The sequence below is a fragment of the Anabrus simplex genome, chromosome 1 (assembly GCF_040414725.1).
Source record: "Anabrus simplex isolate iqAnaSimp1 chromosome 1, ASM4041472v1, whole genome shotgun sequence".
Taxonomy (NCBI): Eukaryota; Metazoa; Arthropoda; class Insecta; order Orthoptera; family Tettigoniidae; genus Anabrus; species Anabrus simplex.
Window position 1 is genome coordinate 1,576,354,122 of NC_090265.1, and position 23,743 is coordinate 1,576,377,864.

Here is a 23,743-nt window from a genome sequence, read left to right on the forward strand (position 1 = left end):
TTAATGTACTCCTCCCGGAAAAGATCCTGTGGGCGCCCGTGGTACCTAGCGATGTTTTCTCCTAATCAAGGCTTATTAAAATGTGATAATAATCAGCAGGAGGCCAACATAATACTAAAACGACAAATTTGAGATTTGTGACCTTCGTATTTGCCCTTGAATGGTGTAAACAAATTTTAAACCCCATTTTACTTCAAGATTAATGAATATCACCATCATTTATGAATTCACCACCAATTTTAAACAGATGTATTCATCACAGAATATCAACTAAGTAATTTTATTGATCTGCACATATTTGACTGGTACAAACAAGGTTTCATTATTATTATTAATAATAATAATAAACCAGGACTGTATTCATAAATCTTGGGTAATGTTTTAATTGATGTTCTTGCTATTTTGACCATTAGTGTCATTGATATACTAATAGCATAACAGGATCAAAACTGGTACTGTGATGGCAATGTAATTTTTTTTTTTGCTCTACGTCGCACCGACACAGATAGGTCTTATGGTGACGATGGGACAGGAAAGGTTTAGGAGTGGGAAGGAAACGGCCGTGGCCTGGTGTGAAAATGGGAAACCACGGAAAACCATCTTCAGGACTGCCAACAGTGGGGTTCGAACCTACTGTCTCCCGAATACTGGATACTGGCCGCACTTAAGCGACTGCAGCTATCGAGCTCGGTAAAATGTAAATACATATACTTGATATTGTAATAGTATTGATTAGGTGGAGACTTCAAACCTATAATCGTGAACGATATGAACACTGTGGAGAGGATTGGAATTGAATCCAGGCATAGTGATTAGAAATTGCATATCACCACCTCTCCTACCTTGCTGGCCAACATTCTGATGGAGAAATGTTTTTCCACCAATGGGACTCGAACTGGCTACCCAAGGCAACTGACCCTAGATGGTTAAGATTATTATGCTACATATTCTTTCCAATGCATGTTGGCAGGTGATCCATTGAAGATTTCTTTGTGTCAAGAAGTAAGAGTTCAGTTCCAGTTGTATTAGCCTACTTGTGCTGGTGGGGCAAAATATTGATCTACAAGTTTTCATGAAATGAATCATTTTGGATTTATGAAGTATGGCCTCTTCTTCTCTCGTGCATGATTGGAAATATTTGTCATTATCTGGTTCTTTTGCAGAATTTGCATTATAAATTTGTTCAGTTGGGAGTTATGTGTTGCTATATTTTAGAGTATGTGTTTCTGTAAATTGTATGTGTAATAAAGCCTCTGTATGTTAAAATTAGATATGTGTGATGACTTTTTAACCAACAGCCCTTATAGCTTTATTTATTCCTTTCCCTCATGTCATCATTGTGCCTACACTAATGGATTCTTTTTCCTAATGATATATCTCTTATTTGCAGTCAAGTGATATTGCCATTGTAAAGAACATCCCAGAAAACAACGCTCGATTGTGGAAAATTAAACACCTTGTAAAGATTACTCCAATCACATTTCCATATGGACCTCCTACAGAAGAGGATATTGGGTCCACGTACTTGAAGGAGAATGGAGAGTTGATAGTAGCTCGTAAAGTAAAACTTGATGGTTCAAGACTTAAGGCAAGCGAAGAATTTGAAAATGATCAAACGAAACTAGATGGTGAAACTCTTAGAAAGGATTCAAGGCTTAAATGGTTGAGAGCTTGGTAAAAGACTTGTCCTAATTTGATAGCAAATGCAAGTACTATCAGAAATATCATAATAAATCTTCCTTCATATTCAAGATTTTTAGGATATTATGTTCTGAATGCCAACATTTCTTCTCATTTTGTAATAACATGATACCATTGATCGTGTGTTACTTTTTTAATAGTTGACTACTTGCTTGGTACTTTGAGATCCTCTTTCCGTCTCAGCCATGCTAACTGCATCACAGTCATAGACTGTGAGTTAGTCGACTTCTAAGCCATTGTTGTTTGGCTTCCATGTTTGAAACAGATCTCAAAATATTGACTTTAAGCAAAAATATAACAGGAAATAATATCCTAAAAATTAATTGATAGTGCTGTTGATAATGGCATGAGAGTCTTAATGATAATGGGAGAATGGTAGCACATTGTACTCTTACTTAATAAATGAGATTTTTAAGCACATTGTTCTAATTCTTTATTCTCCATAATTGCAAGGCACAGATTGTTCTGAAAATAGCTTGTAAGTTTAAGATATAAAAATTAAATTGGACTGAAACTACCCAATCCGAGCTATCTTCTGTTTAGAATATACAATGCAAGTTGTTTTCACTTTGTCATGTTTTGCTGGACTGAGTAGTTTAAGTGGTAGAGTGCTGACCTTCTGAGTTTAAGTTAGTGGGTTTGATCCCAGCTCAGTTGAGTGGTATTTGAAGAGGCTTAATGTTGGTAGATTTAGCAGCACTTAAAAGAACTCTTGCAAAAAAAAAAAAATTGTGACACCTCATCATCTCCAAAAACCTTTAAAGTAGTGTGGTGTACATGAGTTTATTATTATTATTATTAATGTTATTATTATTATTATTATTATTCATTTAGGCCTACAATGGACCACGTGGTTCTTAACTCTGGTGAGCTCTTTTCTTCCTCTTAGCCCAGTATTCCTTCATTCTAGCGCTATGGATGTCTTTTCTTTCTTTAGTCCATTTCACTCCTATTCCTGGACGCAGTGATTTAGCTGTTAGTGACTGGAGAGAGTCGGATGTCTTGATTGTCTGAACTTATCTCGGTTGTAAATGTCAATGTGATCCAATGTTTATATATTGTAGGTCTTTCCGAACTAAATTTGTCCATTGGCATTTGTTACTTTCCCTTTAGATACAGTGTTGATCTTTTTTTTTGCTTTACGTCGCACCGACACAGATAGGTCTTATGGCGACAATGGGACAGGAAATGGCTAGGAGTGGGAAGGAAGCGGCCGTGGCCTTAAATAAGGTACAACCCCAGCATTTGCCTGATGTGAAAATGGGAAACCACGGAAAACCATTTTCAGGGCTGCCGAAAGTGGGGTTCGAACCTACTATCTCCCGAATACTGGATACTGGCCACACTTAAGTGACTGCAGCTATCGAGCTCGGTCAGTGTTGATCCTTAGTGAGTCTCTGGCTGTCCATCCTGACTATGTGACCATAGAACATTAGTTTTCTCTTCCTCTTACTGTTATAATGCTCTCTATTTTACTGTACAGTTCCTTGTTGTGCCTGATTCTGTACCAATCTCCTTCTTTAATGGGACCCATAATCCATCTGAGGATCTTTCACTCTTTCAGTTCCAGTTTTCTGAGTTGTCCTTTCTGGGTCATGTTTAGGCATTCTGACGCGTACAGTACAGATGGTCTTACTACGGTGTTGTAGTGTCTGAAGTTTAAGATTCAAGGAGAGGGATTTAGACTTGTATATGTTCTTACCCTGTGGCAGTGGGGCAGGAAAGTATTATTATTATTATTATTATTATTATTATTATTATGTTTATGTTTTAATATATACAGGATGCACAAAAAGTCCCTTTACAGTATATACAGTATTTGTGGAACTACAATGTCTGTATGCTTCCCTCCATATTTGATGCAAATGTGTATGCATCACCACATTCTTTAATGCTTCTGCTGCTGCATAAAAGGGGTAATCTTTCAAAATGCTATGCAAACTCTTTCAGATGATTGTCATTCATGTATCAACATTGAAAGTGTAATTACTATCTGATGGTACAAAACATTAGTTGCGTACTATATGAGGTTTGTATGCAGATGAGTCCATGTGCTGCAGCATGAGTGAGAGAGGAGCAACATCCACTTTGCTTGTTGCTATGGAAGTGTTCACATTGGCTCCTGGTCCACGCTTCTCCTGCTGTAAGTTGGCCAACTGACAGCTAGGCTTCATTTCACTCTCAGTAGTACAGCACTAGTTACTCCTTCCACTGTTTCCTTCCCCTCCTTTTCCTTCCAAGCTTGTGTTTGGCGCAGGTTCGTGCCATCAGATAGTAATGGCTCCCTGTACACCTCTTCGTTAACAAGACCCCCAGAGCATATTGTCTGTGTGGACCCTGGCAGTGGGGCAGGAAAGTCTTGTGTTTCATGCCCGATCAAGCAGTTCGGAAACAGTTCGTTCAGCCGTCTGCAGATGCTCTGAACAAAATGTGGTAGAAACATGAAAGCACAAGTGGTCTTGCGTAGTCGATTGTGGGATGCCTAACTCCACAGAACGTTTATGAATTTACTTCATCAACAATCATTCAATATATTCTGCCTCAGTGACACAACCATGTGACCTTGCCGCGGTGGGGAGGCTTGCATGTCACAATGAAGCAGATAGCCGAGCCGCAGGTGCAACCATATCGGATGGTTATCTGTTGAGAGACCAGACTAACGAATGGTTCATCGAAAGGGGGGTAGCAGCCTTTCGGAAGTTGCAAGGGCGGCAGTCTGGATGATTGACTGGTATGGCCTTGTAATAATACTCAACATGGCTTAGCTGTGTTGATACTGCTACACGACTGAAACCAACGGGAAACTACAGCCGTAACTAACTCCCGAGGACATGCAGCTCTCTCTGTATGAATGATGTACTGATGATGGCTTCCTCCTGGGTAAACTAGTCCCCCATTCGGATCTCTGGGTGGTGACTACACGAGAGTGGGCAATCATCAGGAAGATGTATACTGTCATTCTGCGAGTCGGAGCGTGGAATGTTAGAAGTTCGAATCGTTGTGGTAGATTAGAGAATCTGAAAAGGGAGATGGATAGACTAAAGTTAGATGTAGTTGGTATAAGTGAAGTACGTTGGCAGGAAGAACAGGATTTCTGGTCAGGTGACTACCGAATTATCAACACAAAATCAAACAGAGGAAATGCTGGAGTTGGTTTAATAATGAATAAGAAAATAGGGCAGCGGGTAAGCTACTATGATCAGCATAATGAAAGAGTTATTGTCGTCAAGATAAACACCAAACCAATGCCCATCACAATAGTGCAGGTCTATATGCCCACTAGCTCAGCAGATGATGAGGAAATCGAAAGAACATATGAAGAGATAGAAGATTTAATACAATATGTAAAAGGTGCCGAGAATCTAATTGTGATGGGAGACTGGAATGCAGTGGTAGGCCAAGGAAGAGAAGGTAATACAGTAGGAGAATTCGGATTGGGACAAAGGAACGAAAGAGGAAGTCGGCTGGTTGAATTCTGCATTGATCATAATTTAGTCCTTGCCAATACTTGGTTCAAACACCACAAACGACGGCTTTATACATGGATGAGACCTGGAGACACTGGAAGGTATCAAATAGACTTCATTATGATTAGGCAGAGATTCAGAAACCAGGTGTTGGATTGCAAAACTTTCCCAGGAGCAGACGTGGACTCTGACCACAACTTGTTGGTCATGAACTGCCATCTGAAGCTGAAGATATTGAAGAAAGGAAAGAATGTAAAAAGATGGGATCTAGTCAAGTTGAAAGAAAAGAGTGTGAGGCATTGTTTCAAGGAACATGTTGCAAAAGGACTAAATGAAAAGGCTGAAGGAAACACAACAGAGGAAGAGTGGACAGTCATAAAAAATGAAGTCAGCAGGGCTGAAAGGAAGGAAGAAAAGATCAACTAAGAATCAGTGGATAACTCAGGAGATACTAGACCTGATTGATGAACGGCGAAAATAGAAGAATGCTAGAAATGAAGAGGGCAGAAAAGAATACAGGCGATTAAAGAATGAAGTGGATAGAAAGTGCAAGGTAGCTAAGGAAGACTGGCTAAAGGAGAAATGAAAGGATGTCGAAGGTTGTATGGTCCTAGGAAAGGTAGATGCTGCATACAGGAAAATCGAGGAAACCTTTGGAGAATGGAAATCTAAGTGTATGGATATTAACAGCTCAGATGGAAAACCACTTCTAGGGAAAGAAGACAAAGCAGAAAGATGCAGAAACATATCCAACAGTTGTATCAAGGTGAAGATGTGTAAATAATTTGGTTCTGGAGCAAGAAGAGGCTGTCGATGCTGATGAAATGGGAGACCCAATTTTGAGGTCAGAGTTTGACAGAGCTGTGAGCGACCTAAATAGGAACAAGGCACCTGGAATTGATGACGTTCCCTCTGAATTAGACTGCCTTAGGAGAAACCAGCATGGCAAGGTTATTCCATTTTGTGTGTAAGATGTATTAAACAGGAGAAGTCCCATCTGAATTTCAGAAGGGGAAAACAAGTTGAAGCTGAGTTGGGAGAAGATCAATTTGGCTTCAGGAGAAATGTAGGAACACGTGAAGCAATCCTGATTTTACGTCTGATCTCAGAGGATTGAATTAAGGACAAGCCCACGTACATGGCATTCGTAGATCTAGAAATCGCATTCGATAATGTTGATTGGACCAAGCTATTTAAGATTCTGAAGGTGATTGGGATCAGATACCGAGAACGAAGAATTATCTACAATCTGTATAAAAATCAGTCTGCAGTAATAAGAATCGAGGGCTTTGAAAAAGAAGCAGTAATCCAGGAAGGAGTGAGGCAAGGCTGCAGTTTGTCCCCCTCCTTTTCAATGTTTACATAGAACAGGCAGTAAAGGAAATCAAAGAGGAATTTGGAAAAGGAATCACAATCCAAGGAGAGGAAATCAAAACCTTGAGATTTGCCGATGATATTGTTCTTTTATCTGAGACTGCAGAAGATCTCGAAGATGATGAATGGTATGGACAAAATTTTGGGTAAGGAGTACAAGATGAATATAAATAAGTCCAAAACAAAAGTAATGGAGTGCAGTCGAACGAAGGCAGGTGATGAAGGAAATATTAAATTAGGAAATAAAGTCTTAAAGGAAGTTACTTGGGTAGTAAAATAACTAATGATGGCAGAAGTAAGGAGGACATAAAATGCAGATTAGCACAAGCAAGGAAGAGCTTTCTTAAGAAAAGAAATTTGCTCACTTCAAACATTGATATAGAAATTAGATGTTTTTGAAGACTCGTGTGGAGCGTGGCATTGTATGGAAGTAAAACATGGACGATAACTAGCTCAGAAAGAAATAGAAGCTTTTGAAACGTGGTGTTACAGAAGAATGCTGAAGGTGAGATTGAGAGATCGAATCACAAATGAAGAGATACTGAATCGAATTGGTGAGAGGAGATCGTTTCGGCTAAATTTGACGAGAAGAAGAGATAGAATGATAGGACACATCTTAAGACACGCAGGACTTGTTCAGTTGGTTTTTGAAGGAAGTGTAGGTGGTAAGAACGGTAGGGGTAGACCAAGGTATGAATATGACAAGCAGATTAGAGCAGATGTAGGATGCAGTAGTTACGTAGAAATGAAAAGTTTAGCACAGGATAGGGTGGTATGGAGGGCTGCATTAAACCAGTCTATGGACTGATGACTCAAACACAACACAAGTCTCAGCAGAAGTGTTGGTCTCCTGCTACATGGTGAATCACGAACACTTTCCGTTGGAAAGGCTATCTTTTTCCATACCAATACCATTTGCTGTGATGACGGTTTCCCAAAACACACAGCAAAATCCCTTGTAGCATCTTCCATTGTATTGTGTTGTTGGACGTTGGTGAACCCACATGCAAGCCACCAAACTCTCCTCAACACTGAAATCATTTCCATCCACCATCATGTTGCTCTCCTGACTAAGCTGAGCAGGAACAGCATTGCCAACTCATCGGATTCAGTTGCTAACTTCACGAAAAATTCCACTAGATCGTCGCTAAACAAAATGTTAAAAGTCGCTAGTAATGTTGCTGAATATAAATATCTTTTTTTTTTTTTTTACACTACGCTATAAATCCCAATTTGAACTTGCCTACTCTGCGTCTGAAAATGCGTAGGCATCCTCAAATTCTGTACTGGTTAAAGCATGTGGTTGTGGGGAGGCAGATGCAATTGAATAAGCTGCCATTATTCCAGTCAGTTTTGTTTCCGCTTCTGGGAGTTCATAGGAATGGCAACATTTCCCAGACAGTCTTTGAACACTTTGAACTGTCAAAATTGCATTAAAAATATCTAATTAAGGCGATTGCATAACTTTGTTTTAACAATGCTTGTCACTAAAAACTCACTTCACTTTGGCATTAGAATGTGGTAGGCATAGCACCGTGGGTGCCAGATCAAACAGATTGCTGAATTTATTTATATTCGCAGCATCACTTTATTGTCTGACATCACATAAAAAAGCTACTGTATCTTCATATTCTCCCACTTTATTTGGTTTATGTTGTGCCATGGGTTGACAATTTGATCAATCTGTGTTTCTTCAAAGCCCAACTCCCCTGCTAGTTCAGTAATTCCCATGGATTTACATTCTTAAAATGTTTCTCATGCACCCAGCTTACACATTTTTTCAATTACTTTTAAGATTTGATGGAAGTCTCTGTTGTAATTCCTTACAGAGCTTCACAGCGAAGTTTCAGGCATTGTTGGTCTTCCGTTGTAAGAGATGATTCATTTAATCATTTTCGAATGAGTATCCAAGGTATGGTGAAGGATCAAGGTGTTTTTCTATGTCCCCAGAAAAAATAACAATTCTTTTAGATGGGATCAGTATTCTGTTACTAAGAGACTGCAACAGGTTTGCGAGTTTCCAAGAGTTTGGTGGAGTCACTTTGTTCTCCTTCGAATTCCTTGACAGTGTGCTGAACAGACTTCAGATATATAAGATAAAGCCTATTTCTTTTATCATAGTACATGGAATACATTTCAACAGTTTTGATTTGATCTCAAAAGAGAGAAATGTGATTTTAGCTGTTCCCATTGGTCCTGAGATTTTTGTGACAGTATGTTCAATGGAAAGCTACCTTGTTGCACTCATTTGTAGTATGCGCAGAGGCTTCATTCCACTATTAAGTGTCTCATAAATTTTCTTGTAGCCTACTGTTCTTGTTTATCTGGTGAAAGACTAAACTAAGTGTTTCTCTAATAATAAATTCTGTATTTCTCGGTATGTTACTTTCTGATGCATGAGATAAACTAAGCTGTAAAGAATGGTAAAAATATCATATTAGAACTAAATTCTGATGGCCATATTTGTCCCATAAAATTTTATGAACATCATTGTTAACGCCAGTCATTACTGCAGTGTTATCCATGCCAATTCCTACCATCTTCAGTTCAATTCCTTGCTTTTCTATTAAGGAAACTAGCACATTAACAATCTGTCTTGCGTTCACACCTTTTACGGGGGCTAATTCTAGAAAAGATGAGACAAGTGAATTTTGTCTGTCATTAAAATAATGCACAACCACCTCTAAGTGTTTGTTGACAGTGATATCCGTGATAAGAAGACTGTAATTACAATCACCTAAATCTTCATGAACTACTTTCACAAAATGGGGTTGTTACACGTTCTTTATTATTTGTGTACATTTTGTATGATGTACAATAGTTTCAGGTCTTTTGATGCACGGAAATCTGAAAAGAAAAAAGTTTTACACATTTCTTCCAAGTGATAAGTTAATATTGAGCAATGTTCAGTAATGAAAAGAGAGAGCATGTTTGCTTTCAGCCTTGGCTGCACACTATTGCTATTCAATGCATTAGCCTTTTGGAGTGAAGTCAGACAATAAAGCAATGCCGCGTATATAAATAAATTCAGCGATCTGTTCGATCTTATATCACATTTGTCTACGTTTTTTTCTAATACACAAGAACCTCGTTTATCTGGCCCTCATTAATCCAGATCTCCGGTTTATCCGGATTGAAAATAATAAAAATTTACTCGCACAGTATTTCTTTTATGAATGTCTTTTCCACGAAGGATAGTTAAGGAAAGTAAGTCTTCCGCATTCTATCAAAGGTGCCATCCCGGCATTCATCTGGAATTGAGAATGGGAAACCGTGAACTCTTCTGAGTTCCTTGGCACATTTGCACGCATTCTCAGATGCTCGGATGCTCGGACATAGATGTGAACGACGTAAATGACTGGTTGAAAAATTACTGTAATTCAGGCTACAGCATAATGACAGATGAATAAATTATTGCCTCTTGTTCCTCGGCAGATAATGACGAGAGTGATGGTGAATTCAAAAATGAAACCGGTGCTCCATCAGAAGAAACAAAGACTCGTAGAGATGCAACAATGCAGCTGGAAACACTGATGGCCTATTTAGAATCCCAGACTGAAAACACACTGGCAGAACTGATCCTTGGATGTTAGTAAAACGTCTTTGTGATCATGATGTGCACAAACACTATACAAATGTAAAACAGAAAAGGCTCACAAGTTATTTTACTGCATAAAACAGTGTTGTAAGTGTGAGAAAAGTGTTCTTATATTTTTTTGTACAATTTAAAAAGGTATTACTGTACAACTTATGTTAATATATTATATAACGTACTGTATAAGTTTTTTAGTTTTTCCAGATTATCCAGATTTTCAATCAGCCGAATCAGTCCCCTGGTCCCACTTAATCTGTATAAACGAGGTTTTTGTGTACTATGTTTTTCCACGTCAATTTAGCAAACGTGTCAGCGTGATAGTAAACACACTGTGCTCTGGTTGGATCATTGTCCACCGGTCTCAGCTTAACTTTTGAATTCGGCAATTGATTCCCACTCGGATTTACGTTGAATATATGACATTTTTCTGAATGACAAATTCATCTTACTTTAAAGTGTATAAACGTCACTTATAAGTTCTGAAATTAACCACTGATCATGACACTCGTCCCGTGATAATGACAGCAATATATTGCATACCCTCTATTGCTAATTTAAAATCTAGTTGATAGTTTTGATTGGTAGGCTATTGGATCAGGGACTCCCCTAACGAGAGAACCATGATGTGGTGACACGTAGGCAAGAGCACTACGTCATTGCAGCAAGATCTCAAAGGACAAAACAGAACTTCCTGATTTTATTGAAAAATAAATTATATTTTAAGTTGTCACATAATCAAACTGAAAACAAGTTGAAGTGGCTAGTTTTGTCATCAGAACTTTTTTTTTTAAGTGGCTAGGCACTAAAATGTATATTTTGTCATCAGAAGTATCTGAAAGTCGCTAGATGCAGCGACAAGGTCTCCCAGTTGGCAACACTGACCAAGAATAATAAATAACAGTGAAAGTTGCCTTTGACTCAAGAATATTGTTAGGACAGTCTATAAAATAAATATTTCTAAAATGTCTAACATTACTTTTTATTATAGGCTATTGTAAAAGAGCATTCCAAACTTTTGTGGCCTAAGACAGAACCTCGGTCTGCAGAAGACAGTTGAACTCATCCTGGCCGATGTTGGAAATACTGCAGATCTTGTCATTTGCTTTATGTATGAGGTTGGATTAATCAAGGGATTCAAATTTTCAAATTTTCAGTGTCCTTTTTGGCTTAATTATTTTTTATTTATTAAAAAAGAAATCATTTTCAAAATTCTCCATTTAATAGTTTTAATTTTTTTCATTTTTTTCACTTAATTTGTTCAGAGAGGATGGTGACCTAGTTGCGCTTCCTCTTAAAACACCACCACCACCACCACTATGAGCTAGTGGCTCAGTCCAGTGGTATTTGAAGGTGCTCAAATACGTCAGCCTCGTGTCGATAGATTTACTGGCACGTAAAAGAACTCCTGCAGGACTAAATTCCAGCACTTCAGCATTCTTGGGCAGTGAAGCAAATAACATTATTACATTATTATTAGGAAATTGAAGTTCAGGTAATGAAGTTGAAATGAGTATTTGTTGATAGGCTGTTAATCGAGGTAATAGGATATGACTACAAAAGCTATTGGTTATTGTACAGGAAAGAAAGAATATTTAATTGAAAGGAATTTTGAAAAATAAATGCCTATGAAAGTTAGTAAGAAAAGTGATGCTGATAGAATCACAATCCCTGGTTGCAGGTGGGGCATCTGAGGCTTCGTATTTCACAGCACACTGGCAGACAGTAAGTGGATCACACAACTAAAATGTATGAGGTGAGGCATGGTCAGCGTGACAAATCCTCTTGGCTTTCCAGACTGGGACTGCTATCTCACCATAGATAGCTCCTCAATTGTTCTTGCATAGGCTGAGTGGACCTGAACCAGCCCTCATGTCCAGTTAAAAAACACTGACTTGGCAAGAGGCAGGTTTGCTACCCTTGACCACAGGGCCATCATACAGTTATGTCAACCTTAAAAATATTTTGACCAAAACTTGGCTACATCCAGTACATTCTGGCTGGCTTGAAGTAAGTCCACAAATATGTAGCCCGTCTTCAGTACCAGTGCCATGCTGTTTGGAGGAGGTCATTACTCGCTGTCTGGCAACATGGGTGGCTTGAAGTAGGTCCACGATAAAGTAGTCTACCTCTAGGATCAGTACAATGCTATTTGGAGGAGGCCATACCTACTTGTTCTCTGGCTGACAACATGGTGTTGCCTAGTGTGCAGTCTGGCGATAGAGTGTCGTCGTGTGTGCATTATTCTGACTGGTGATGTGGTTTTGCACTATGTGCAGTGTTCTGGCTTAATACAGCAGATGTTGTACAAGAGTTGTAGGACTTTTCATCAGAGCAAGAGGAATCATGTCAAAATTCTTAGTTGAGATTTTCGAAAGTGTGGGCATTCCCAAGAATCTGTACTGTGATTTAGCCGTCTTGGCCAGTAAAGGCTCCACCCAAATTGTTAGAATCACCTCTATAGTACTGCATATGAGGATTAACTCTAGAAAACTCTTCATGGTTACACGAACATTCAATATTCAAGTGTTATGGTATAGGCTACTTTGTCAGATTTAGGCAGCCTGTCATTGTAGGAAGTACAAATAAATTTAAAAAATGAAGGTTATCTGAATGCAACATTGTATCTCCTACCCACATGCTAGGATCTGTGATTCTAGCTCCCAATTTTCCACATTCCTGCTCCAGTGTCTCATTTAAATCTCCAGTCACCCTCCAATCGTAATTCTCCTACACAGTATCCCACTGATAAGAATCTCTGCTCCCTTAAACTTTTACTGCACTGTCACAACCGTTCATTTACAGTTGCAATAGCATTGGCACACAATATTTCTGATTGAGTGTGTATTCTCAAATTTTTCATTAAGTCAGAACTAACAGATAGAAAATTTGTATCATTCTCTAAAGTAAACCTGTTTGGACTGGTAGATTTCAATTTCATTTTAGGTATGGTTGCTGTTGGTTGCATATGTCTGACAGTTGAAAATTCTGTGTCATATAAACAATCAGATTTAAAGGTGTAACTAATGCAGTATTTATACTGTTGTTAAAAGAATAGATATATTTCAGTGCCTCACTGTATTTCCCATCACATCACAGTCCACCAAGGTTTTTACATTCGGGTTACCTGCAATGGCTAACTTGTAGTTCAAGTGTGACATCAGAGAGATGTTCGAGAGATAGTGGGTTCGAACCCCACTGTTGGCAGCCGTGAAGATGGTTTTCCGTGGTTTCCCATTTTCACACCAAGCAAATGTCTTGTGGTATGTTTAAACCAAACAGTTGTTATTAGCCCATGCCTTTCCTACCAGCTCAAACTGACTGGAAATATGGTAGTGGATAATGAACATAATAATGTACAATACAGCTAATTGTGTCACAAGACTGTGCTTATTGCTAATCGGAATTTAGTGGGCATGCTGCTCTACTGAAACTCAATAAGGCATATTCGAAAGCACTTTTGATATGCATTTTGTTAAACTGGAGACTTCTGTTTCCTCATAGTCTTTATACGAGACAGCATCTATCTTCATCATATACAAACTATCTTCCAGGATTTCACTTCCATTTCACATGTCAATTTTTGAAGCCCTTTTTACTAGTATTGAAAATACAAGCAGTGGGTAATGAAGTTTTTGTCTCAGATTTAAATCTAAGTTTCTTCCCTAGACACCTTAAAAGTGAAATCCACTGCCGATATGTCATTAATCTGATTCATACGCTTTTGCTGGTATATGAGTATATTTGATTTTCAGTAAAAATTCCTTTCAGACCAGTCACCAGTTTTGTGTGGATGCTCCGAACAGGATGTTCTAACCTAATTTGTCTCCTCCATTCACCAGTTTTGTGTGAATGCACTGAACAGAATGTTCTAACCTAATTTAATTAACTCCTTACATAAATTACTTATAGATACACAGCTTAGATCAATTTACTTTCAGTTTAAGGACATCATTGATTTTTCTTTCATCATCTGACTGTTTTTCCAACATTTCATTTTCTTCAATCAGGGCCATAGCATTATCACAGACCTAAGGAGACGGTGAACTTAACAAATCTCTTAACAATTAATTGACTTTTTTTAATTGTCCTTCTTTTACTTCCCTCATGTGACACTTGCTGTATGCTATGTAAAACACCCAAATTTATAGAGAGAACAGCATCTTTGTTAGGAGGAGACCCTAACAATTTAATTGTTTGGAACATACCCAGCGCAAATCCTTGTTCCACTTCCTTCACGCCTACATCTTTGGGTCCACTGCTTTCTTAGCGCCTCGCCTCATACCAGGCATGTTTATATGCAACCCAAGACTTAAGTTAGGTTGAACTCAGAATAACCCTGGAATATGAAAGGTACTCACCACAGGACTGGTTGTTAACTCATAGAAAGCGCCATGAAACTATAAAAAGAAAACTATAACTCACTTGCACATATTAAAGAAATCCCATGTTATTACACAGACTCGTAGTAAAATTGATGACTAGTAGGATTCCTCAGCAAGGCAGGTATCTCCATGATGTCATAACCAGAGCATAGCCAAAGTCTTCTGAATGCAGAAACCCCTGTTGTGGGCAACCTGTTATATGCCATCTTTGACTGTCAGCAGCCATATCATATATGAGAGTCTTTTTAAAACTGTTAGGATCTTCAGTCTGTCAAAACTAATTTATAAATAACATTTAGAAAACACTGAAAAGGAAAACACTGTATATTTGTCTTGGTTCTAAAAGGGGCAATGCCATTTTTAAAAATTGAAATTGAGATAGTAGCTGATACAAACACGTTTTGTCCTGGCCTACATTATGTTAAAAGGGCCAGTGTCTCTGTTAAATATTAAATGAACAGTTAGTTTTTAAAAAACCCTTCCCAGTAATGTTAGATTACTGACAATGACTAGAGACTTGAGAATTTTTAAAGAATACAATAGAAAATTTAGTACTAAATTAGTTGATTTCACAAAGAAAGTGTAAACATTTAAAGTTAGTTGTTGAAGAAGAAAGTTGGAAAAATATAAGCAAAACTTCAAATAATCATAGCTCAAAAACAGTTTTATTGGCCCTATTAGAACCAGGCCACGGAATAATTGATTGTACCTTGGGGTGGGGGAGAGAGGAACTTTAAGTTTCTTTTTCGGGTATAGTCAGTTATGTATTTTCTAAATTTTATTTATTCATAAATTAGTTTTGACAGACTGAAGAACCTAACAGTTATAAATTAACTTATTTGAAACTGAAAGGAAAGGGCTTTCACTATAGCAAAATATGAGGGGTCAGGCATTTAAAAACCAAACACCTGGTGGAATAGCACACAGACCTTGAATCAGCTGCATACAGTCGCCACTCCTGTTATAGGCACTACTCACACTGTGAGATGAGGCAAAAATGCCTCCATGGAACAAGTTCCTAAGTTGTTGCTGGCACCATGTTGCACTGCAGCCTCTCCCATCATTGACACATGTCAATCATTAGCTTCTGAAAGCACGTTTCAACTCTCTCAATATATGAAAATCACATGATGCTTCCTTCTTGAAGTTGTAGAGCAAAATAGTGTCTTCCAAGAGCAATCCATAGTGTTTAGTGTTTGCCTTTATTGTGCACTGCAACTTCCTGAGTGTTTTGGCATAGCTCTCAGAATTTACAGTTGCGTTTTTCTCCAAGAATTGCAAACCTACAGTGTCAACTTAAATCCCATAAAGCACTTGTGAGATATATTAGTATAAAGTGTCTTGTTTTTTTGCTAGTGGTTTTAATATTGCACTAACCCATAGAAGACTTTTCGGTGATATATGGATGGGAAGGGACCAGAATAGGAAAGGAAAAAGTCATGGCTTTATTTAAGGTATAGATTCAGCATCTGCCTTGTTTGAAAATGGGAAACTGTGGAAAGCCATCTTCAGGCCTGCTGATGGCTGGGTTCAAACCCACTATCTTAATGTTTCCTGTTATGAAACATCACTGGGTGAGGATAACTATCTTAATGCATATGAAATATATATGATAACCTATGTGTTTGTGATGTCTGCACTGGTGCAGGTCTTCATAATTACAGATAATTAGGATTGGGAAATTATGGACTATGGCTTATACATAAGTCCTCTGCACAGTAAACCGTACACAGGTACATGAGCATCTCGCTTTCCTTATGGTGGCAGACCATACAGGGGTACAATAACTTATCGTATGTGCCATCTATTGAGATAAAATGGAAGCTTGTTACATCGTTGTGTTCTATAAGCCATGATTTTACAAATTCTGTCAATTCCCGACAAATCAACATCGACCTATCGTGCTTTGCCAAAGTAGTTGTGAACTTATGATTCATGCCCTCTGTTGAGGATTATTTAAAACCTATGGATTCTGAATTTCTTGTTTTTTTCTGCCATCTGTAGGAAGAAATTTAAACTTTGTTTAAGAGATATTGAAGCTTGAAATGAATATTACACTTGTTAGGGTAAGTACCATGAGCTATGGCCGGGCTGCCATGTCAACTGTCAAGTAGTGAAATTAAAAGTGCACTTTCAGGGTAGGATGAAAGTAGTACTGGCAATTTGTTAAGTGATTCGAGTGCGGGGGGTGAAATAGATTATGCGCAGGAGGAATTGAGAGCTCCAGAAGAAGACGAGATGGTGGAAAGTAACCGTGACAATGATACATCAGCTGAAATTGCCGTTTGGTGAGCGTGGCGAGACTTGAAAACACTGTGTGCCAGGCATAATATTCCGTTCACTGGAATGTTGGGACCACAGAAGGATTTTGATAGCATCTTATATAAATTTGTGTGTAGTTAGTGAATGAACCACATTCATTGGGCAAAAAAAAAAAAAAAAAACCTACACTCCAGATTTATACACCAGCTACCAGCAAATTGCTTAAACATGTGACCATCAATTGCTATGGTTTGCAGCAATTAGTCAACATGTTGTTCAAGGAGCACTTCGGAAGAAATTTTACATACTGTATTACTTTCCATTTTAACAATTGCAGCTGTCAAAATATTTGTTCTTCTTATAGTTGCCCTATCCAGAGTGAGTGTATGTGTGTGCTCTTGGTTGGCAACATTAGTTTGCAGGTAGGCTTGTGAAACTAGAGTGACTGTTGAATAAAATATTTTCACTTTGTCATATACCCACACGTGTTCCTCAAGGAGATGATGGCTCTACTTCTTCTTTACCGGGCAAGTTGGCCATGTGGTTAGGGGCGCGCGGCTGTGAGCTTGCATCCAGGAGATAGTGGGTTCGAATCCCACTGTCTGCAGCCCTGAAGATGGTTTTCCCGTGGTTTCCCATTTTCACACCAGGCAAATGCTGGGGCTCTACCTTAATTGAGGCCACGGCCGCTTCCTTCCATCGTCGCCATAAGACCTATCTGTGTCGGTGCGCCGTAAAGCCACTAGCAAAAAAAAAACTTCTTCTTAAGTATTCAATCCATGGATTGGTCTGCGGCAGTTCTCCAGTCGGTTCTATTCATAGCTTTCCTCTTCATCTCTTCATAGCTTCTGCATCCTGCATCAGACATGATTTGCTGTACATATTGTAGGCATGGTCTACCTCGACATCTTTTGCCTTCAACCATTCCCTCCAATACTGTTTCCAACAGGCTATCGTGTCTCTTTATGTCCTATCAGTCTTGTCCTCCTCCTCCTCCTCCTCCTCTTTGTACTTTTCCGTAAGGTATAATTTTCCTCCACCTTCTTAAACACTTCAGTGGGGAGACCCCGCTTAACATGGATAAAATAGGCCAATATTCATTCGATTGTTAAATATGCTACAAACGTTGTTGACAAATGCTGCACATATCCCAGTATTGGCATGCTTCCTAGCAATGAGAAGCAACTTCAATAATGTCAAAATATAACATTTTAAAATAAAATGTTCCAAATTTCCTGCCTTTGTAACAATATATCACGGTTTCCTTCATAACTCTCTTACTGATTCACATATAATTATGATTTTTTTCAGGGTTTCCTCCCATAGTGTTGTAATACAATCTAACTTATATGTCATTCAAGTCAATAGGATTTATATTGGATTTTAAATAACATATTTATTTACAAAAATATTAATATTTTCAGGTGCTCGGAATAAAAGCTCGACAAAAATATCTAAATCACAGTCTATGTTAGTGATTAAGGTTCATTTTGTAGGTGGAGGTTTGATACACACTTTAAAAAAGGAAAAGTACGAAAATTCTTATAAACTTGGAATTTATAAGGGAAACAGTGATGTCTTGTTAAAAAGGTGGGAAATTTTGAACATTTTATTTTAAAATGTTGTTATTAGAATTTTGACATTTTTGAAGTTGCTTCTGGTTGCCAGGAAGCATGCCAATACTAGGATATGTGCAGCAACTGTCAACAATTGTAGCATATTCAACAATCGAATGAATATTAACCCTTTTTTTCCCCTTTGTTTAGCTGGGTCTTCCCCCTTCAGCATTCTTTTTTTTTTTCTATCCAGCTAATCTTTAGCATTCTTCTATAACACCATTGTTCCCACTGTTCAAAAGAATTTAACCTCCTTTTTTCTTCTTTTTCAATTGTCCACATTTTGCAACCATAAAGGGCAATGCTCCAAACATACACTTTCAATAATCTTTTTTCTTGTTTTAAGATTAATGGAATTTGTAGTGAATAAATGTTTCTTTTTGTGAAATGCTAATTTGACTTGTAAAATTCTACTTTTGATTTCCTTCTTGCTTCTTCCATCTTTGGTAATTTTGCTTCCAAGATATTTAAATTCTTTAACATTTTCCAGTGTTTTGTTGCCCACTAATATTTTCATACTTGAGTCTGCTTTTTTATCCCAGACCATAACTTCCGTCTTTGTCTTACTTATTTTCAGGTTGTATTCATTACCTATGAGTTCCTCCACTTTTACTATTATTTGTTTGAGATGATGTTCACTGCCTGCAACTACGGCAATGCCATCTGCAAATCAATCATATTTATTTGTTCACTCTTTATCCTTATTCCTATATTCAAATCCTCTCGAACCTTATTCAATGCATCCTGGGTGTAGGCAATAAAAAGCATGGGAGACAAAGCACAACCTTGTCTAACTCCTTTCTTTATTTTTGCTTTCTCTTGTTCATTTCTAATTTTAATTACTGCACTTTCATTTTTGTACAAATTCCAAATTATTCCTCTGTCTCGATGCAGGACTTGTATGTTTTTTAAGAATTTCAAACAATTTTATTCAATGTACATTATCAAAAGCCTTTTCAATATCCACAAAGCATAAATTAGTTCTTTTGTCTTTTTCCAATCTTTTTTCAAGTATAAGTCTCAATGCCAGTATAGCTTCTATTGTACCCTTTTTGATGCATGAACGACTAAACTGATAGTGCGATATTGTTCATATTGTTTTGCTGCCATTTTCTATTATAGGAATCATGACACTTTTTTCAAAGTCAGCAGGTAGTTTTCCTTCCATGTAGATGTTTTGTACAAGTTTAAGCAATCTCTCCTTCATACAAGGTCCATTTTTCTTTAGGAGTTCAGCTTTGAGATTATCAATGCCTGGCACCTTATTGTCCTTCATTTTCCATAGAGTTTATTCAAATTCCTCTCTCAGTACGGTGAAGCCTGAATTATCTTCTGTTACTTCATCTTCTTCCTCAAGAACTTCATTTTCTTGTATATTTACAACCTCGTACAGGGTTTCAATGTAATTTTTCCACCTCTTTGCAATCTCGCTATGATCATCGAGAATTACTCCCTCTGCATTACTTGTGTTACACCTTTTTCCAAAGAAAATCTTTACCATCTGATACACATAATCTACATGTCTTTAGTAGGTTTTTTTTCTGTAATTGAGCATGTACCCTCGTAATAATTTTCTCTTTCTATTCTTGCTTTCCTGTTTATAGCATTCCACAATCTTCTATATTCCTTTTTGTCTTCTGATCTTGTTGAGCTCTGGAGTAACCGTCTTTTATATATCATATCTAAAATTTATTTAGTGATCCATTCCTTCCTAGGTGGTTTCTGTTTTCCCTTGGATCTACCTTGCTTTTATTTTCCACCTACCTGTTTTACAAATTACCTGGTTTTCTTTGAGAAACTGAAATTAATTACTTACATTGTTAACAAACTAAGCACAAAGAAAAATAAGAAGATGACATGCAGGAAGATGAATGTTATTTTTCAGCTCATCTAAGGTGTGTAGATTAGTTTTGCACATTTTATCTTGTAATATTTCCCAGAGATAATCCCAGGTTATCGAGCAAGCTATATGTTGTTACAGGTAACTCTCATTGAACTTCTTGTGAATTGGTTGTATGTGCCATTGCAAAATCCTGCTGGAAAAGCACAGCATTTTCTTCCTTTGGAGTTAATTCTGAAAGGAATAATTGCAAAATAATTGTATATATCTCACTACTCTTTTCCAGCTGGCTGGGTCAGGTTATGCAACAAGGCCCTCCATCTCTGTCTAACAACCACTGTTCTTGCATACATCAGCACCCCTTTTCTGTACACTCTCCATCACAATTAGAGAATGGGACTTTCCACCTAATCGATACTTAATTCAATTGTTAGTGTATGTACCGTATAATACTGAATACCACCCGCCACTGAATAAGACCCACACCCTAAATCTGAGACGGCAAAATAAGGAAAAAAATAAAAAATCAAATAACTTACATACCTATTTAAATTTCTTCAAATATACCACAAATATAAATTCAAACAGCTTACAATTAATAAAATCAACACAAAAATCGTAAATAAAATCAGTCCAATACTCAGATCATTCGCAATTCACAGTCGTCATCTGAAGTTTCACCATAGGAACTTTCGTCGCTGGCATCTTTCCACGAATAGTCATCCTCACTACCGTCCACTGAATTTGAAATTCCACATTTCTTACAGCTTTTGGACACTAGATTGTTGAGAATGCGCACCCGTGCGGTCTTGATCCAGCTGCATATTAGTCCCACTTCAGGTCTCTTCACTCGTCCGGTTGGTGTTAACGCGTGATCACCATCAGACATCCATTTGGTGTACAACTGTTTCATTGGAGTTTTGAAAGGCTGGTTCATGCATACATCCAATGGCTGTAGAATAGAAGTGTCCTCCGGGAATTATCGCAAGATCGGTTTTTCCTTTCCTCATCACATCTTTTACGGCGTTAGTTGTATGTCCTCGGTAACTGTCCAACACAAGCATGTTTCATTTTTGTAACAAAGCTTCCGGGCGACGTTGCCAAACGCACTTCACCCATTCCTCAACTAACGCACTGTCCATCCAGCCGGTCTTATGTGTCCTAACAATAACACCGGACGGCAAGTTTCCTTTCGGAAGTGTTTTCCTTTTCAGAACCACATATGGAGGGAGTTTGGTTCCATCCGCTAATACACACATTACCATGCATCGTTGCTTTTCGTTACCACCTGTTCTGATGGTTACACTTTTAGAACCCTTCATATCCACTGTATTTTCCAACGGCATTTCAAAATAGACAGGTGTCTGGTCAGCACTCCCAGTTTGCGACAGCAAATAAGAATTTTGCTTCCTCATATGAATAATGTGACGCTGAAAGGCTATTAATTTTTCTTCATACGTCCCAGGGAGACGACGTGAAATAGACGTATGTCTCCGAATGCACAATCCCTTTCTCCAATAAAAGTTTCGGATCCATCTGCGGCTTGCAGTAAAACGCTGTGTTTTGAGTTCTTTTGAGATCTCTAGTGCTTTCAATTGAGACATTTCACTAAAAACACCATATCCTAACTAACGTTTTTCTATCACAAATTTGTGGAGTTGTTCTTCAATTTCCGGAAACATTGAACTCCGCCCGTGGAACGCTCTGCGATCGCCATTACTTTTTAGAAGTTTTCCTCCTTCTTCCGCCAATCACATATACACGATTCATCAATATCGTACTTTCTGCCAACGGCACGATTTCCGCATATTTCAGCTTTGCTTACAACTTTAAGTTTGTCGCACACAGTAAATGACCGCAGACACAGTTTTGAATCCATCGCTTACTAGTGAGACAGCACTTTCACAGGACAGATACGGAACTCGAATGTGAGCGAGGTAGACTTCCATAACCAATAGTCTCGACTCCCGCAAAGTACGATATCCCATGAGATCAGCTATTCGCGCACCCAGCATGCCAGCAACACTTGTGAAACAAATGATGATTGAACATCCGCAGCAGCGGCTTTCATATATACCACATATTTACCCATATTCTTTGATTTACCATATTTCATTACCTTACATTTCACATTTACATGCCACTGTAACCGTATTGAGAAAAAATTGACGCCTACCAGATGCCACGCGACCTAAACCTTCCGTGTTTTTAATATTGCTGGTAACCGTCAGTTTTTCAATTTAAACAATCCTTGTGACTTGAAATTAATGCAGAGTTTACTTACTGATGATAATTTTGACGAAGAGCAACAGATTGAAGAGGACAGTGATACTGACGCTGAAGATCTTCCGGCTGAGAGCAGAGAAGACAACTCCGATACTAAGGAAAGTGGAGCAGAAGATGAACCTCTTCTCAGGGACATCCTGTTTTATGCAGGGAAGGATGGAAACACAAAATGGGGTAAGCACCCTGAATCTAATTGTAGGAAGAAAACACCCCCTCATAATTTGCTCACCAAACTGCCAGGAGTTATTGGTGATGCACGTCATGTAAAAGATGAAGGTGAGTGTTGGAAATTGTTTATAACTGACGAAATGTTACATAATGTCGTTCGGTATACAAATCAGTATATAGAACACATAAAAGGACATTTTCAAAGGGAAAGAGATTCAAAAGTGCCTGATATTATTGAAATAAAGGCATTCTTAGGACTTTTATATTTGGCTGGTACTTTACATGCAAAACAAAATAATGCTCAAGGACTTGTGGGGCACGGATGGCAATGGAGTGGAAAAATTCCATCTTGGTATGAATTTGAGGCGTTTTAAATTTTTGCTTCGTTGTTTTCGTTTTGATGACAGGGTTACAAGAGAGGAGCGTAAGAAGATAGACAACTTGGCAGCTATCCGGGAAGTATTTCAATCATTTGTTGACAACTGTAAGAAGAACTATTCCCTTGGGGCATTTGTAACAATAGATGAAAAGCTTGAAGCCTTTAGTGGAAGATGCCGTTTTAAGCAGTATATTGCATCAAAACCAGCCACATATGGGATGAAAATATACGCCCTAGTGAATGCAAAAACTTTCTATTGTCATAATTTGGAAATTTATCTAGGGAAACAGCCAGAGGGACCATTTCATATTAGTAATAAACCATCAGATGTTAAGCGGTTGGCACAGCCTATCTATAACACAGGTCGTAATATTACGGCGGATAATTGGTTCACAGACTTTGACTTGATGGTTGACTTGAAGAAGAAGAGATTATCTTATGTCGGCACAATTAGAAAGAATAAAAGATGTCTGCCAGCTGAGCTTACGAATGTGAAACAAAGGGCAGTAAAGTCATCAATGTTTGGTTTCAGTGAACATGCCACTTTAGTCTCCTATGTTCCTAAGAAAAACAGAATTGTCCTGCTCGTTTCCCGTCATCATTTAGATGACGACTCGATTGATGATGAAACTGGAGAAAATGCCAAACCTATAATTATGACATGCTACAACGG

The 23,743-nt window shown here is 38.1% G+C and overlaps 1 protein-coding gene across 1 annotated transcript in view; it reads left to right on the forward strand.

Moving 5' to 3' along the window:
• Nucleotides 1-2,121, forward strand: part of mRpL30 (mitochondrial ribosomal protein L30) — a 33,205-nt gene extending 31,084 nt beyond the window's left edge. The window contains exon 3 of the mRNA XM_067138169.2: nucleotides 1,391-2,121. Within this exon, the coding sequence (XP_066994270.1) occupies nucleotides 1,391-1,678 (288 nt within the window). The 3' untranslated portion in view covers nucleotides 1,679-2,121. The remainder of the gene's footprint in view (nucleotides 1-1,390) is intronic.
• The last annotated feature ends 21,622 nt before the right edge of the window (nucleotides 2,122-23,743 follow it).